Source organism: Ahaetulla prasina, chromosome 1 (assembly GCF_028640845.1).
Source record: "Ahaetulla prasina isolate Xishuangbanna chromosome 1, ASM2864084v1, whole genome shotgun sequence".
NCBI classification, from domain to species: Eukaryota; Metazoa; Chordata; class Lepidosauria; order Squamata; family Colubridae; genus Ahaetulla; species Ahaetulla prasina.
Window position 1 is genome coordinate 66,034,859 of NC_080539.1, and position 14,732 is coordinate 66,049,590.

The 14,732-nt window shown below is 39.8% G+C and overlaps 1 protein-coding gene across 1 annotated transcript in view; it reads left to right on the forward strand.

Annotated features, from left to right (window-relative positions):
* Nucleotides 1-1,189: 1,189 nt before the first annotated feature.
* ALK (ALK receptor tyrosine kinase) overlaps nucleotides 1,190-14,732 on the forward strand; it is a 173,473-nt gene continuing 159,930 nt past the window's right edge. Inside the window, exons 1-2 of the mRNA XM_058170106.1 lie at nucleotides 1,190-1,853; nucleotides 12,982-13,113. Coding sequence (XP_058026089.1) covers nucleotides 1,190-1,853; nucleotides 12,982-13,113 — 796 coding nt within the window. The remainder of the gene's footprint in view (nucleotides 1,854-12,981; nucleotides 13,114-14,732) is intronic.

Below are 14,732 nucleotides of genomic sequence, written 5' to 3' on the forward strand. Positions count from 1 at the left end.
ATCATTGTTGGGCCTGGGAGGCAGCGTCGGCAGTGAAGAGAAAGGAAGCAGAAGCGAAGATGCAGAGCTGGTCTGCTAGCTTGGTTATGGAAGCAGCCTAACAGACCAGCATTACCAAGTATTTTTCTAACCAACGCTAGATCCTTTGTAAACAAAACTGATAAACTAGAGCTATGGATTGTGGCAAATAACCTCATTCGTGACTGCTGTGTGATGATTATCACGGTGACCTGGCTTCATCCACTTGTACTGGATGTGTCAGTGGAGCTAACTAACCACACCACACACTGCTTCGATGGAAATGGCAACTCTGGTAAAAGCAAAGGTGGAGGACTTTGTATTTACACACATAATGACTGGTGTACTAACAGTAGAGTTACTTATACACACTGTTCTCCAGATGTGGAATTCTTAATTGTCATTTGTCTGCCATTTTATTTACCTAGAGAGATTTCTGTTATAGTTATCACCGCTGTCTATATTCCACCTGATGCAAATGTTAACACAGTGCTCCCTAAGTTACATGATGCCATCAAGAGGTAGCAGCAAACTTACCCTGAGGGCGCTTTTGTTGTAGCTGGGGATTTTAATCAAGCCTGTCTACAGTCTGTTCTTCCTAAGTTTGTGCAGTATGTACAGTGTACCACCAAAGGTAAGAACACTTTAGACCATATGTATTCAAACTTAAGACAGGCATATGGCACAATCCCCCTCTCCCATCTGGGTACGTCTGACCACACCTCTCTATTGTGCCCAAAGTATATCCCCCTTAGGAAAGGGATATGGCCAGTCAGGAAATCTGTCCAGAGGGAGCACTCTGCCAGTTGCAGGACTGCTTTGAGACTAATGAATATAGTTGAACATTTGGAGCTGCAAGAATTCACTGATGCTGTACTCTCTTACATTAAAACATGCACAGACAATGTAACAGTGAATAAGTGTATTAGAGTTTACAATAATCGTAAACCCTAGATGTCAGCAGAGGTACAATCACTTCTGAAAGCCCAAAACTCCACCTTTAAGGCAGGAATTAAAGACAAATACAATGAGGCCAGGGCAAACTTGACAAGAGGGTAAGCTTGACAAGAGGCATTAGGGCAGGAATACAAACAAAAAGTAGAGAAGCATCTGGCATTCAAGACAGGTGTGGCAGGGGTTGCAACATCTAACCAATTATAAGGGAAATACGATGAAAAGAGCCAATGCTGATGCCCTGCTGGTAGAGAAGCTGAACCACTTTGAGGTTAAAAGACCTGTCTCTGTGGCTGTAGCTCAAAGGGCCTCTAATCTCCAGCCACTCACCCTGCATGAACATCAAGTGAAAGCTGTGCTGAAGGCCGTAAATCCCAACAAATCTGCAGGTCCAGATGGAGTGCTGGGGAAAGTGGTAAAAACCTTTGCTGATCAATTAACATGGGTCCTGACAAAGATTTTTAACATCTCCCTGCAACTGGCTAGAGTTCCATCTTGCCTGAAAGCAGCCACAATCATTCCAGTTCCAAAGAAAGCGGCCATAAACAGCATGAATGGCTATAGACCCATTGCACTGATGTCTATAGTGATGAAATGCTTTGAGAGACTGGTTCTACAACACCTCAAGTCTTGTCTTCCACTAAATTTTGATCAACACCAGTTTGCTTATAGAAGCAACAGGTCGACAGAAGTCGCCATTGCCACTGCTTTACATACTGCATTGAGACACCTTGAGAAATCTGGGAACTATGTCAGAATGCTTTTTATAGACTATAGCTCGGCCTTTAATACCATCTTTCCAGGCATTCTCATTGAAAAGCTGACTGACCTGAATTTCCCTCCCCTCATTTGTAATATTCCTGACGGACTGTCCACAAACAGTAAGGGTTGGGTCTCTGACATCTTCCACCCTGAAACTCAGCACAGGTTCCCCTCAGGGCTGCATGCTCAGCCCCTTCCTGTACTCGCTGTATACATATGACTTCATATCTTCGAATCCATCTAACACCATAATAAAGTTTGCAGATGACACAATGGTGTTGGGGCTTATAACTGGAGGGGACGAATCAGCATACAGGGAAGAAGTCCAGAAGGTATCCATATGGTGTTCAAAAAACAACTTACATCTAAATACTAGCAAGACAAAGGAGATGGTGCTAGATTTCCGGAAGCACAGAGAGGAACCTGCCCCACTGTATATCGAGGGGGGCTGTGTGGAGAGGGTTTCCTCTTTTAAATTCTTGGGAGTGCTCATTAGTCAAGATCTCACCTGGAAAAACAATATGTCCCTGGTGGTTAGTGAGGCTCAACAGAGACTTCATTTCCTTAGAGTCCTGCGGAAAAATCAGGTGGAACAATGGCTGATGACTTCTTTCTATCAGTCTATGATAGAAAAGTGTCCTCACATACTGTATAACAGTGTGGTATGCTGGTCTAACAGCTGCAGACAGAAAGGCACTACAGAGAGTGACCAATTCAGCACAAGAAACCATCAGTTGCCCTCTAACATCACTAGATGACATCGCCAGGTCTCGTTGTTTCAGCAGGGTAAGGAAGATACTTAGGGATGATTGACACCCTGGCCAGAGTCTCTTTTCACTTTACCATAGGGCAGAAGCCATCGAAGCATAGCCAGCAGGAAAACAGGTTTAAAAACAGCTTCTACCCATGGGCTGTCAGACTCTTAAACACAATCACAATCAATCCACGCACATAGGGAAACATATGACTAGTTTTTTTCCCCAATTACTTGTATAGGGATTATTCTCTATGTTGTTTTGTATTTTCAGTTATGGATTGCACCGGAGAGGTTAAACCAATTTCATTATATATATACGATGTACAATGACAATAAAGGCTATGCTATACTAAATTTGGCAGAGTAATACATTGGTAGTACAATAGCAATAGCAATGGCACTTAGACTTATATACAGCTTCACAGTGCTTTACAGCCCTTTCTAAGCAGTTTACAGAATCAGCATATTTCCCCCAACAATCTGGGTCCTCATTTTGCCGACCTCAGAAGGATGGAAGGCTTGAGCCTGGTAAGATTCGAAGGCAGGTAGCCAGCAGGCAGCAGAAGTAGCCTGCAGTATGCATTCTAACCACTGAGCCACCACACCTCCTAGGTGCGTATGCTGTGTGTGTGTGTGTGTGTGTGTTCACATACACCATCAAGTCAATATTGATTTTTAGTGGCTGCCTGGATTAATCCCTCAAGTGATTTTGGCATCATTCGGAAGGCGTTTGCAATTGCCTTCTTCCTAGGCTGAGAGAGAAAGAGACCGGCCCAAGATCACCCAGCTGGTTTTATGCCTAAAATGAAACTACTACTTAGTTTCTAGTCTGGTATCTTAACCCCAACATCCAAACAGATTCTCATTGATATTTACTCAGAACGAAATCCTATTCTGCTGAATTTAACTTAGAAAAAGGGATCATTAGGACCACCAATGCCATTGAGTCCAATTAGGGACTCCAGAAAAATCCATAAGAGATCTTCTTAGAGGTAATTAGTTTAACTGTTGAAATGCTTTTATGTTAGACTTTTTAAAACATTCTTCTGAATCTACAGACCTTTATTCTGTAATTTAGTCTCTGCTCTTGATCTTCCTTTCAGATACTTGAAGATTGTCCCATCTCTCCTTGTCTCCTAAAAATTAAACACTCCCTGTTGTTTTTATAGGACTTATACGTATTTATTCACCTGGTATATGTAGAATTGAACTTGGTTTAAATATGACTTATCATTTGTCTGGGGAAATGGATATCTGTGCTTTCAGATCTGCTTGAATATTATATTATCATAACCTTCTAGCTCTGACTCATAAAATTTCAGATGATTTTGTTGCTTCACCAGACAGAAAGTCTATAAATAAACCAGTGACTTTATTTTAACCACAGTGAACTCTGAAGGTTGATATTTTAATTTGTCCCTATGTCCAACGAAGAGACATAACACTAATAAAATAATTGTATTTCATCATGTTTGCCTATTCAGTTAGACAATGTTCTAAGGAAGAAATATTTAAGTTATTTATCTGAGAATTGATAACTAGATAGCTGTGACAAAACAAGCATTTCTCCCAATGAGAATTTCTGCATCAATTGTTTTTTCTCATTCCCTATTCCTTTAAAATTGCTTCTTTAATGTACAGCAAACACTGCACTTTTGCTGATAAACAATGTTTTGACATTGTTGGGAGCAAACATTATTCTTTTTAAAAAAAAAACATGTAGAAACCTGATGTCACAGTCCTTGATATATAATATAACAACAGAGTTGGAAGGGACCTTGGAGGCCTTCTAGTCCAACCCCCTGCCCAGGCAGGAAACCCTACACCATCTCAGTCAGATGGTTATCCAACATTTTCTTAAAAATTTCCAGTGTTGGAGCATTCACAACTTCTGAAGGCAAGTCGTTCCACTTATTAATTGTTCTAACTGTCAGGAAATTTCTCCTTAGTTCTAAGTTGCTTCTTTCCTTGATCAGTTTCCACCCATTGCTTCTTGTTCTACCCTCAGGTGCTTTGGAGAACAGTCCGACTTCCTCTTCTTTGTGGCAACCCCTGAGATATTGAAACACTGCTATCATGTCTCCCCTAGTCCTTCTTTTTATTAAACTAGACATACCGAGTTCCTGCAACCATTCTTCATATGTTTTAGCCTCCAGTCCCCTAATCATCTTTGTTGCTTTTCTCTGCACTCTTTCTAGAGTCTCAACATCTTTTTTACATCGTGGCGACCAAAACTGAATGCAATATTTCAATTGTGGCCTTACCAAGGCATTATAAGGTGGCACTAACACTTCACATGATCTTGATTCTATCCCTCTGTTTATGCAGCCCAGAACTGTGTTGGCTTTTGTGGCAGCTGCTGCACACTGCTGGGTCATATCTAAATGGTTATCCTTAAATGTCCTTTGGGGAGATTTCCCAATCCATTTAACTATATTATTATAGAACAGCAGTCACCAACTGGTGGTCCATGAGAAAATTTTGGTGGTCCGCAGAGAAATTATTTGCATTTTTAATATTGCACTAAATCAGAGGTCCTCAAACTATGACCCCTGGGCCAGATATATGCAATGAACGTTTGTGTTGCTGCAGAGAGTCTCCCCCTTCAAGGGCTTTTTGTGTGGGGCAGAGAGGGGCAGAAATTCCGATTTGGGGTCTGCTTTGGCCTCCTAGTACTTGGCTTTTGGCGAAGACTGGAGGGAAGTGCCGCTGGTGGCGAAGAGCCGGAGGACCTTGTTCCAGTGGGACTGCATCATGGCCTGGAATTGGCTGACCATCTCAGCCCGCTAAGCCTCCAGGCACCGGTACCTGGCCTTGCACTCCCACAGGTCTTCCCTCTACTTGGAAAACCTATGCTAGTAGTTCTCAGTGAGGTGCTTTTGCTGAGCCTCCTTCTCTGTCAGATCCAATTTGAACTGAGCTGTTTTGCCAACTCTTTCTCATGGTGGCTGCTTAGCTCCAACAACTTCTTCCTGTTGGGGCCCTAAGGAGTTTGGGGGGGAGGCGAGGAGTTGGCCACGCCCACCCAGTTACAGGGGTAAAATCTAAAAAATTTCCTACCGGTTCTGTGGGCGTGGCTTAATTGGTGGTGTGGCTTGGTGGTCAGATGACTGGGTGGGTGTGGCTAATAACAATAAATAATAAAAATAATAAACAAAGTATACAAAACAATAAGAGGTACCAAAAACCAACTTTCACACTTTACACACACACAACATGACACAACTGACTCATACAAATGTAAAAGCAGCTGCACTTCATCCAAAATGGCCCTTACAGCAAGCAGGAACCTCACACAGCCACAAAAAGCTCAAAAACCAACTTTCACACTTTACACACACATAACACAACACAACTGACTCTCTCTCACACACACATAAAATGCCACATACAGCTTTGTGAGATTTTGTGTGTTTTTGTAGAGTGAAACACTACAGAAACACACCAAATCTCAGCTGCACAAATATTTAATTATTTTATTTTATTTATATTTTTTAGATCAGGGGTCTCCAACCTTAGTAACTTTAAGGTTTGTGGACTTCAATTCCCAGAGTTCCTCAGCCAGGAAAGCAGGCAGATTAAGTTGCTCACTGAGGAAATGGATTGCAGGCAGGCAGATTCAGTTGCTAACTGATGCAACTGATGTAAAGCATGGCTTTGCGAGCCCAAAAGAAACAGAATAAGGCAAGCGAGGAGGGGGGATTGGGTGGGCATGGGTGGGGACTGTTGTAAGAGGTTGTTAAAAATGATTTTAAAAGCCTGTGATGATGAGGCAACTCATCTGGCATCTCCAGAGGAAAAAAAGATTTTAAAAGGCTCCTCTGACTATCCCAGCTGAAATTGCCTCATAGCAGCCCAGAACCTCTTAAAGTAATTGTTTTAACAAGCTCTTCGGCTGAAGAGCTTGTAGAATACATGTTTTTTAAGGCTCTGATGATGAGGAACTCAGCTAGGATCGCCAGAGGAGCCTTTTAAAATCTTTTTTTTTAACAACCTCTTCGGCTGAAAAGGTTGTTGAAAAAAAGAGTTTAAAGGGTTCTAACGATCCCAGCCAAGCCTTGGGATCATCAAAGGCTTTTTTTTTACTTTTAAAGGCATGTTTTCGGCTGAAGAAAAACTGCTTTTAAAAGTAAAAACAAAAAAACCTCTGATGAAGGTGCGGCTCAGCAGAGGCAAGGGGCGGGGCCAGGGATTTTTGCTACCGGTTCTTCGAACCACCAGCCACCATCGCTACCGGATTGGGTGAGCCGGTCCGAACCAGGAGCATTTCACCTCTGCCCAGTCACATGACCACGAGCCATGCCCACCCTGCTGGTCATTATGCAGATCACATTGGTGGTCTGCAGGATTTAAAATTATAGATTTAGTGGTCCCTGAGATCGGAAAGGTTGGTGACCCCTTTTATAGAAGACTAACTTTTCTCCCTTATTTTGAAAAGAAAAGGAAGAAGAGCAAGGGAGAGAAAATACATTTCTTACTACCGGTAATCTGATTTTTTCTCTCTCTCTCTCTCTCTGTCACTCACTCCTGCCCCTGATTATTCAAATCCAATTGCATATCTTTCTTCCCAATGTCATAGGATCATTCATCCCATGTAGTTTTGAAAAAAATAATACGTTTGGTTAAATTAGCAAAGTTTGCAATACACATGTATTGTCAATTAATATAATCTCATATATCTGTTGGTACCCCACATAATTAGTTTATGAAAAATTCATTTTTAGAAATAATTAATTAGTTTTAGAAAAAGTCAAAATGAAAACTACATTCCAGTATGGAATGTAAAATATGAATTCATTTTCTCTAAAATCTCTCACTATCTGTACAATGCATGTATCTTCTCTTTGAGGACTCAGCCTGCCTGAAAAAAACCTTTAAAGCAGGGGTCTCCAACCTTGGTCCCTTTAAGACTTGTGGACTTCAACCCCCAGAGTTCCTCAGCCACCTTTGCTGGCTTTGGAGTTGAAGTCCACAAGTCTTAAAGGGACCAAGATTGGAGACCCCTGCTTTAAGATATACCTAGGTAAATAAGGATTGTTAAGCTACAGTAACACGAGAGTAAAATTAAACAATGTGGTTTAATCATACAAATTTGCCTCAGGTCTCTAGGGATACTAAATTTAGTTAGTAATGCTATATGACAGTTAAGCAGAGATGAAATCATATCATGTAGTCAATGAAGAGTCAATAGGTGATCACAAGCCAAAATTTCCCTTGCCTGTCTGACCATTGACTTAAAATTAGAGTTAGCATATTAATTGTGGAACATCAAAAAATGAGTGGCAGCTATGAATGGATCATATAAAACCTGGTTTTATGGACCAAATGATCATACTACTTCATATATAATTCACCAAATGATTTGGATCCAAAGAAACCAGGAAGAGCTGTCTGTACAAAAGTTCTTCCATTATTTTTTAATTTGTTTTTTAGTATCAACCATCCATCCTAAAGATAATTCTTAATTTCCGCAGTTAAGCAGGATCAATTAGTTTTTGGCAGAAGTTTGCTCTTCAAGCTTGTTTCAATTTAGTTTCTGAATGTTTTGTTACCAGACTAGGTAACATCATCTATCACAGAGGTGTCAAACTCAAGCCCCGGGGCCAGATCTGGCCTGTGGGGTGCTTAAATCTGGCCCGCAGAGTCACCCTGGAAACAGGGTGAAGGATCGGCCCATGGTGCCTCTGCCAACAAAAATGGAGCAGCCCTCCCTAGCTCCATTTTTGCTGACAGTGGGTTGCAGGAGGCCACTGAAGCCGAAAACAGAGCTCGGAAGCACTTTTTTGTTGGCAGAGCACTCGGGCCATCACAGACACCCCCAACACGAGTGACTTTGAGTTGGCCACACCCACCCTGGCCACGCCCACCCTGGCCCCCAGAGGTCAAACACAATCCTGATGCGGCCCTCAATGAAATCAAGTTTGACACCTCTGATCTATCATCTTTGATGATGTTACCTAGTCTGATAATGAAACGTTCAGAAACTAAATTGAAACAAGCTTGGAGAGCAAACCACTGCCAAAATCTAAAACCTGCGCTACAAGTATTTTCTATTATTTCAAGGATCAATTAGTATTTGGATAAAGGATAACCTGAGAATTACAGAATTGTTGGCTATGTCGAGAATCTGCAAAGTCATGCCTAAAGAAGGCAATGACAAATCACATCTATACTACTGCAAAAAAAATTGAGTGCCTACACCCAGGGTTGTATCCGATGTGGCATTAAAAATGACTGTTCAGGCATTCTGAGCTTCAACTGAATTACATAGGTGGAAGAGTTGTTTAGTCTGCACACTAAATGACCCCTCCTGACCCTTGATATCTATTCTATTAGAGAGAAATGATAGCTTATTCTAACATAAAAAGAACTCAGCAATAAAATAATTAAAGGTAGACAAATGGAGGGATAAGCATACAGATGTGTGAACTCATATCTCATATTTCAAGGGATAGTTTTATCATTTGCTTTTGCTCTGTTCTGTGCTGTTTACAACAATCAGAAAGGTTGCATTTCTTTCAGTTTTCTGAAAACCAAGCACTTGCAGTAATGTGCTAAAGCTCTGGAGAAGAGCTAGACTAAATCTATCAAAAATTCCAGATTTTATTTGCTGTCTTCTGAGAGATCATAACTATACACAGTGAAAAAGCTGGAATAAACAAGTAAAATTAAAGCTATAAAAATTATTGGACAGTTTTTACTTGTATACCTCCACGGAATCCATAGTTCACTTTTGACATCTCCAGTTTGTTTTGTTTTATTTTGCAGTGCTATTAGTTTCAAAAGGTCTTAAGCAACTAACATAAAGGCTTGCTACTACATTGTGGCCTGAATGCAATTCATCCAAATTAACAAGGAAAGAAAACACACTACTTTTCCAAAAGAATGAGTTCCCTTCATAATGCGAGTATTATGACAGCGGAAAAGGAATGCATAATCAAACTGTCAAGTTAAAGAGCAAAACACATCCCCCTGGCCCCCTCCCCCGATTATTGCAACAAGCGGAAGAAGTTAAACAGCTAACTCTTAACTGAATATCTGGGAAGGGCAATGATTTGTAGAGCACATCCAAACTGCTTTTTGTGAGGCAAGACCAGCAGCCCTCAGTTATCAGTCAATTGTACTAGAATGAATAATCCAGTATCCTCCAGATGTTGCGGGCTATAGCTCCATAGACCTTTATTCTTGACATAGCCAGTGGGGAGGACAAATGGGAAAGTTTCCCTTCAGTCCGGATGATTTCATGAACACGGCGACAATTTGGAAGCAGTTTGCCTTCTGTATTTTTACCCAAAGTTCCCAGTCTAGCCCACAGCCAAAATATTCTCTAGTCCTGGCCCTGCTCCGCTTTCAGCATCAGCCAGAGTTGGTTAGCTGTGCCAGGCTAATTAAGCTGAAATTCAAAATATCTGGATGGCATGACATTGCTTGTCCCTGATCTACACAAATCAGGCTATCAAAACATGTGTTGCAGACTCTTCCAGGTGACTGAACTCTCACAAAGCAAGGGAAAATAAAAGACATGAAGCATAAATCATGATGGTGGCAATTCTCCATTGTTCACTCTCTATGTCAACATCAAGCAAAATAGGAAGATTGGGAGTGGAAAATGAGTTATTTATTTATTTATTTTATTGAATTTATATAGCCGCCTATTCACCCATGGCGACTCAAGGCAGCTTACAGAATATAAAATCACATTTAAAACAATAAAATGAATAAAAACAATCAAATAAATTAATATTGTATAATATAATAAAAATCACCCACACGCACACACACCCACACACACGCCCCAGCAACAGCAGATCACGCAAGCCATTTTAATGGGCTCCCTCCCACTCTGGGTTCCCTAGGCCTGCTGGCAGATAGTACATAATAAATCAATCAGCAAAAGGAAATTGACAATCAAGAAATGAAACCTTATCTACTATCAGTGTCAGAGAGGTTCACAGAAATATCATTTATTCATACTGATTTAACTATGAATGTTATGAATGTGCAACTGTTTTACAACAAATTTGTAATGGATGTTCCTTTTTGAGTTTTTGGAAGGGAAACAGGATACAAATCTACAGTTCAATGACAGTGGTACCAATGAGAGTTTTCTGCTTGATATAAATGTAATCAAGCTGACAAATAATTTTTACCTATGGAATGAACATGCTAGGTTCTTTCCCTGTTTATGTGTTTGGTCTCAATAAATATCAGCTTTTTCTCTTAAATTGTTTGGGCTTTCTTCATTGCTAATCTGAAATACTATGTATCCATTCTTGAGTCAGTAGAAAATGATGCCTCCATGAAATCAGTATCATCATTCTTAATCTCTATCTGGTCTCTATTCCACATCACTTCTATTACATGACTTTCCACCAAGGAACAAAGCCTCACAGCCTTTACTTGCCTTGAGGCCAACACTGGATGGTATAAAAATAAAAGGAAAACTACCATTCTGACAACAGTTTAGTTGACAAAACTTAAAAAATCGAATAAAATAAATAAGTCCTAAAGGCAATAGCAAGAGGTCTCAACAGAAAATATAGATATACATTGGCAGGATATGTGTTTCCCAAAGTTAGGTAGAAATGGGGACTTGTTTACAGTACAGTCCAGGGGTGGTTTTCAAAATTGTTTACTACGGGTTTCTTTGGGTGTGGCTTGGTAGGCATGGCAGGGGAAGAATACTGTAAAATCTCCATTCCCACCCCACTCCAGGGGAAGATTACTGCAAAATCCCTATTTTCCTCCTGATCAGTTGGGACTTGGGAGGCAGAGAATAAATGCGGGTGAGGCCAGTCAGAATTTTTACTACCGGTTCTCCGAACTACTCAAAATTTATGCTACTGGTTCTCCAGAACTGGTCAGAACCTGCTGAAACCCCCCTCTGGTACAGTGCAAAAATACCCAAACAATATGAAAGGGTTGTTTGGAGTTGTTTCTTCCCCCACTTCATCTTTCAAAATATTTTTGACCATCTGTAAACCACGGGGTTTGCTTTGTTGCCAGTAACTTTGAAACCCAGTAGTAGAATCTCATATATACCACAGGTTTTAAGGAAGAGAGTAAGTCCAATGCATTTCCCTTTTCCATTGTCTCAGAGAGACAATTTTGGTTAAGTGAAGATGGGATATTAGTGCACACACATGCCTTAGTTTTTGAGAGTCAAGAATTTAGCAGGAGAAGGAGGAAAAAATAAAGGGGGATTGGAAAGCCAGGCTGACTAAATGTTAACAGGAAAAAACCTCGTACAAGAAAAAAAATGAGAAAGTGTCTAATCAGGTAGATTTAAATTTAACAAAATTATTTAGGAAATAGGTTCAATAAGATGCCTCTTTAATTTGCAAAGGCGAATCTATTAGTGTTGTGAAGCCATCTTGCCTTGAAAATATTCCAGACTGCAAGCTGCTCTTTCAAGATGTTCAGATCAGCATCTTTTCTTAGCTTCAAGCAGGAGCATGTAGAGGCCACAAGGCAATTCTCCCAAAGCCTTCCTTTATTGTAGAGAAAAAGGTTTTCTGTATTTAAAATCAGGCAGATGTTGAATAAGAGGTTGGAGAGAATGGGACTTACCATTTCCCTTTAGTCTCAGATTTAAATTGGTATTTGTAGGAAACAGGATTTTCTAGGTAACAAATTAACAGAGAAATAACATCTGTTCCAAGGCTAGTTTGGTCTTTAGAGGAATAGGGAAAATTTACCTAAGAAATGTGTTAAATTTAATTTATTCTATGCTTCTGGTACGTAATATTTATGTATTGTGTCTTTGGTATTTATGTTCTCTGTACATGCTCAGTAAATTGTGGTATTTTTATGCATTTTGGAACCTCTTCAGCAGAGTTCCTTTAAGTTAGGGGCAATCAATAACATAATGCATCTGCTCAGAGGCTCAGATTTCTGATCTTAAAAAATAATACTTTTTACTTCCCTTGACACTGAAGGGATACTTAAAGCTAAAAAGGAACTACATTTTTCCTCTTTCCTTTTTAATAAAATTTGATTCTGTTTTATTTTGTAAGATTGATCTGGGTCTCAAAGGAGATGGAGCTGATTTCCCTAGCCACACATATTCACACCCCAGATTCAGGAAGTGCTGGAGTAGAATTTATTTCATTTTTGCCATGAGGGAAAAAGCAAAAGGAAGGGAAGGGAAAGGGAAAAGGAAGGGAAAGGAAAGGAAAGGAAAGGAAAGGAAAGGAAAGGAAAGGAAAGGAAAGGAAAGGAAAGGAAAGGAAAGGAAAGGAAAGATACCTAGATTATTCCCATGAAAATGTGAAGCAAAAAAAATTAATCTCATATCATGAATACAGTGAGACATTTCATCTGTGAATCATTCTATATCAACCAGTAGTCAAGCTTTGTGATCCTTAGTGGAATAGCTGCCTTTGAGTTGTGATGATTATGATCCTTTGGTGGAGAATGAAAGCTAGCTAAGTATACTGTACAAACTCTGATGAAGAGATTTAAATAACATTCTCCTTCCTTTTTCATAGGACCTCCATCTGTCTCTAAAATGGCTCTTCAGAGTTATTTCAGCTGCTGGAATGGAACAGTGATCAAGTTGAGACGGGTGTGTGACTTCATCAAAGATTGTGCAGATGGAGAAGATGAAGGACAGATATGCAGTAAGTCAAATCAGCTCTAAAATTTCAGAGTACTACTGCCTTGCTCTACACCCATGAAAATTATCCCAGTTCTACAAAGGAACTTGAATTGGTTCTTTGAACTCAACGCTAAATATGCATGGGGGGTGGGGAGAAAGCCACTTCAATCTCCCAGCAAATAAACAGAATTTTTATTTTTTCTGACCAAAGAAGAAAACTGCAAATGCAGCATCCAGCTGGTTTCCCATAGAACACAGAAGTTGTAAGGAATTTAGATCTCTAGTATAGGTTTTCCCTGTTCTTCCAGACAAGATGACTACAGCATCTAATCTTTAGTCAGGACGAGGGCACCAAGCAGGAGCCCACCAAGATGGGGAAGCCCATATACTAAATAATATACCATAACACTTTTTGGTTGTTGTTGTTCAGTGTCTATGTCATGTTTAACTCTTTGTGACCCCATGGACCATAGCACCTCAGTCCCCCCCACATCCTCCACTGTCTCCTGAGTCTGCCCAAACTCACCACGTCAATGACATTATTTAACTATCTCATTCTCCTCCATCCCCTTCTCCTTTTGTCTTCAATATTTCCTAATAGGATCTTTTCCAGGATCTTCTCATTTGGTGGCCAAAATATTTGAGCTTCAGCTTCAGTATACAGTTAAGGTCTATTTAATAGACCTTAAATAGGAGAAGACAACTGAGCCAAACCTGAAGACAGGGATAGAGTAGAACACACAAAGTAGTCCACTTCTATTGTGTTCATAAGAAGCATAGGAAAGGAATATATGCATCAGGATATTTTGATTTAAAAATATTGTTAAGTAACAAGATATGTCTGAAGGCTTAAAATGGGACCAACATGGAATTTATAAAGCTTAAATTTATAAAGTAACAACAGGAGAAGGAAAAAAAGGCAGAAAGGATAGCAGACATCAGTTATTACATAAATCCTGAATTATGTCTCTGAAGCAGAGTGAATCATGATGATTTAGTTTCTTACTATATGTGGGAGGCAGAAGTGTGTGAAATAAGATTAGAGAATGACTTTTCCCCACACATCCTCTTGTTGAGAAAGGAAATTAGTTGCATGCATTTTAGATGAAACATGAGCGAGTAACTGTAATGTCTTGAGAATTCTATTGAGGGTTTTTTTCTGTGATGAAAAGGGGCCAGTTTATTTGAAATGTGCTGGTAGGTGTGATTCAGCCCAAATTACCCACAAAAGAAACAGTAGGAGATAATTTTTATAATGTTACAGCACTCTTCCTTCATAAACTACTAAATAGCTGTCTATAAATTGAGAAGTTACCTGCACAGTCATTTCTGAATGACTAGGCATGCTGAATATATCCTTTCTCCCTATAGAAATGCCACTTTGACTTACTAGATAGCCTCATTTCATACCAAAACAGTGTTCCAACAGTGAAAAAGACAGTGTTAACAGCTAAGGAATGCAGTTTACTCCGTTTTAATATATTTTATTGAGGGAAACTAATCAACTTATACAAATACATACAACAGTATTACAAAGTCAACAGAAGCTCAAAACAAATAAACACAGCAATACAAAAAGGAAAACGGTATAGAAATTATATTATGAACAGAGCAACCTATTCTTGTTACTATGAAGTTAAT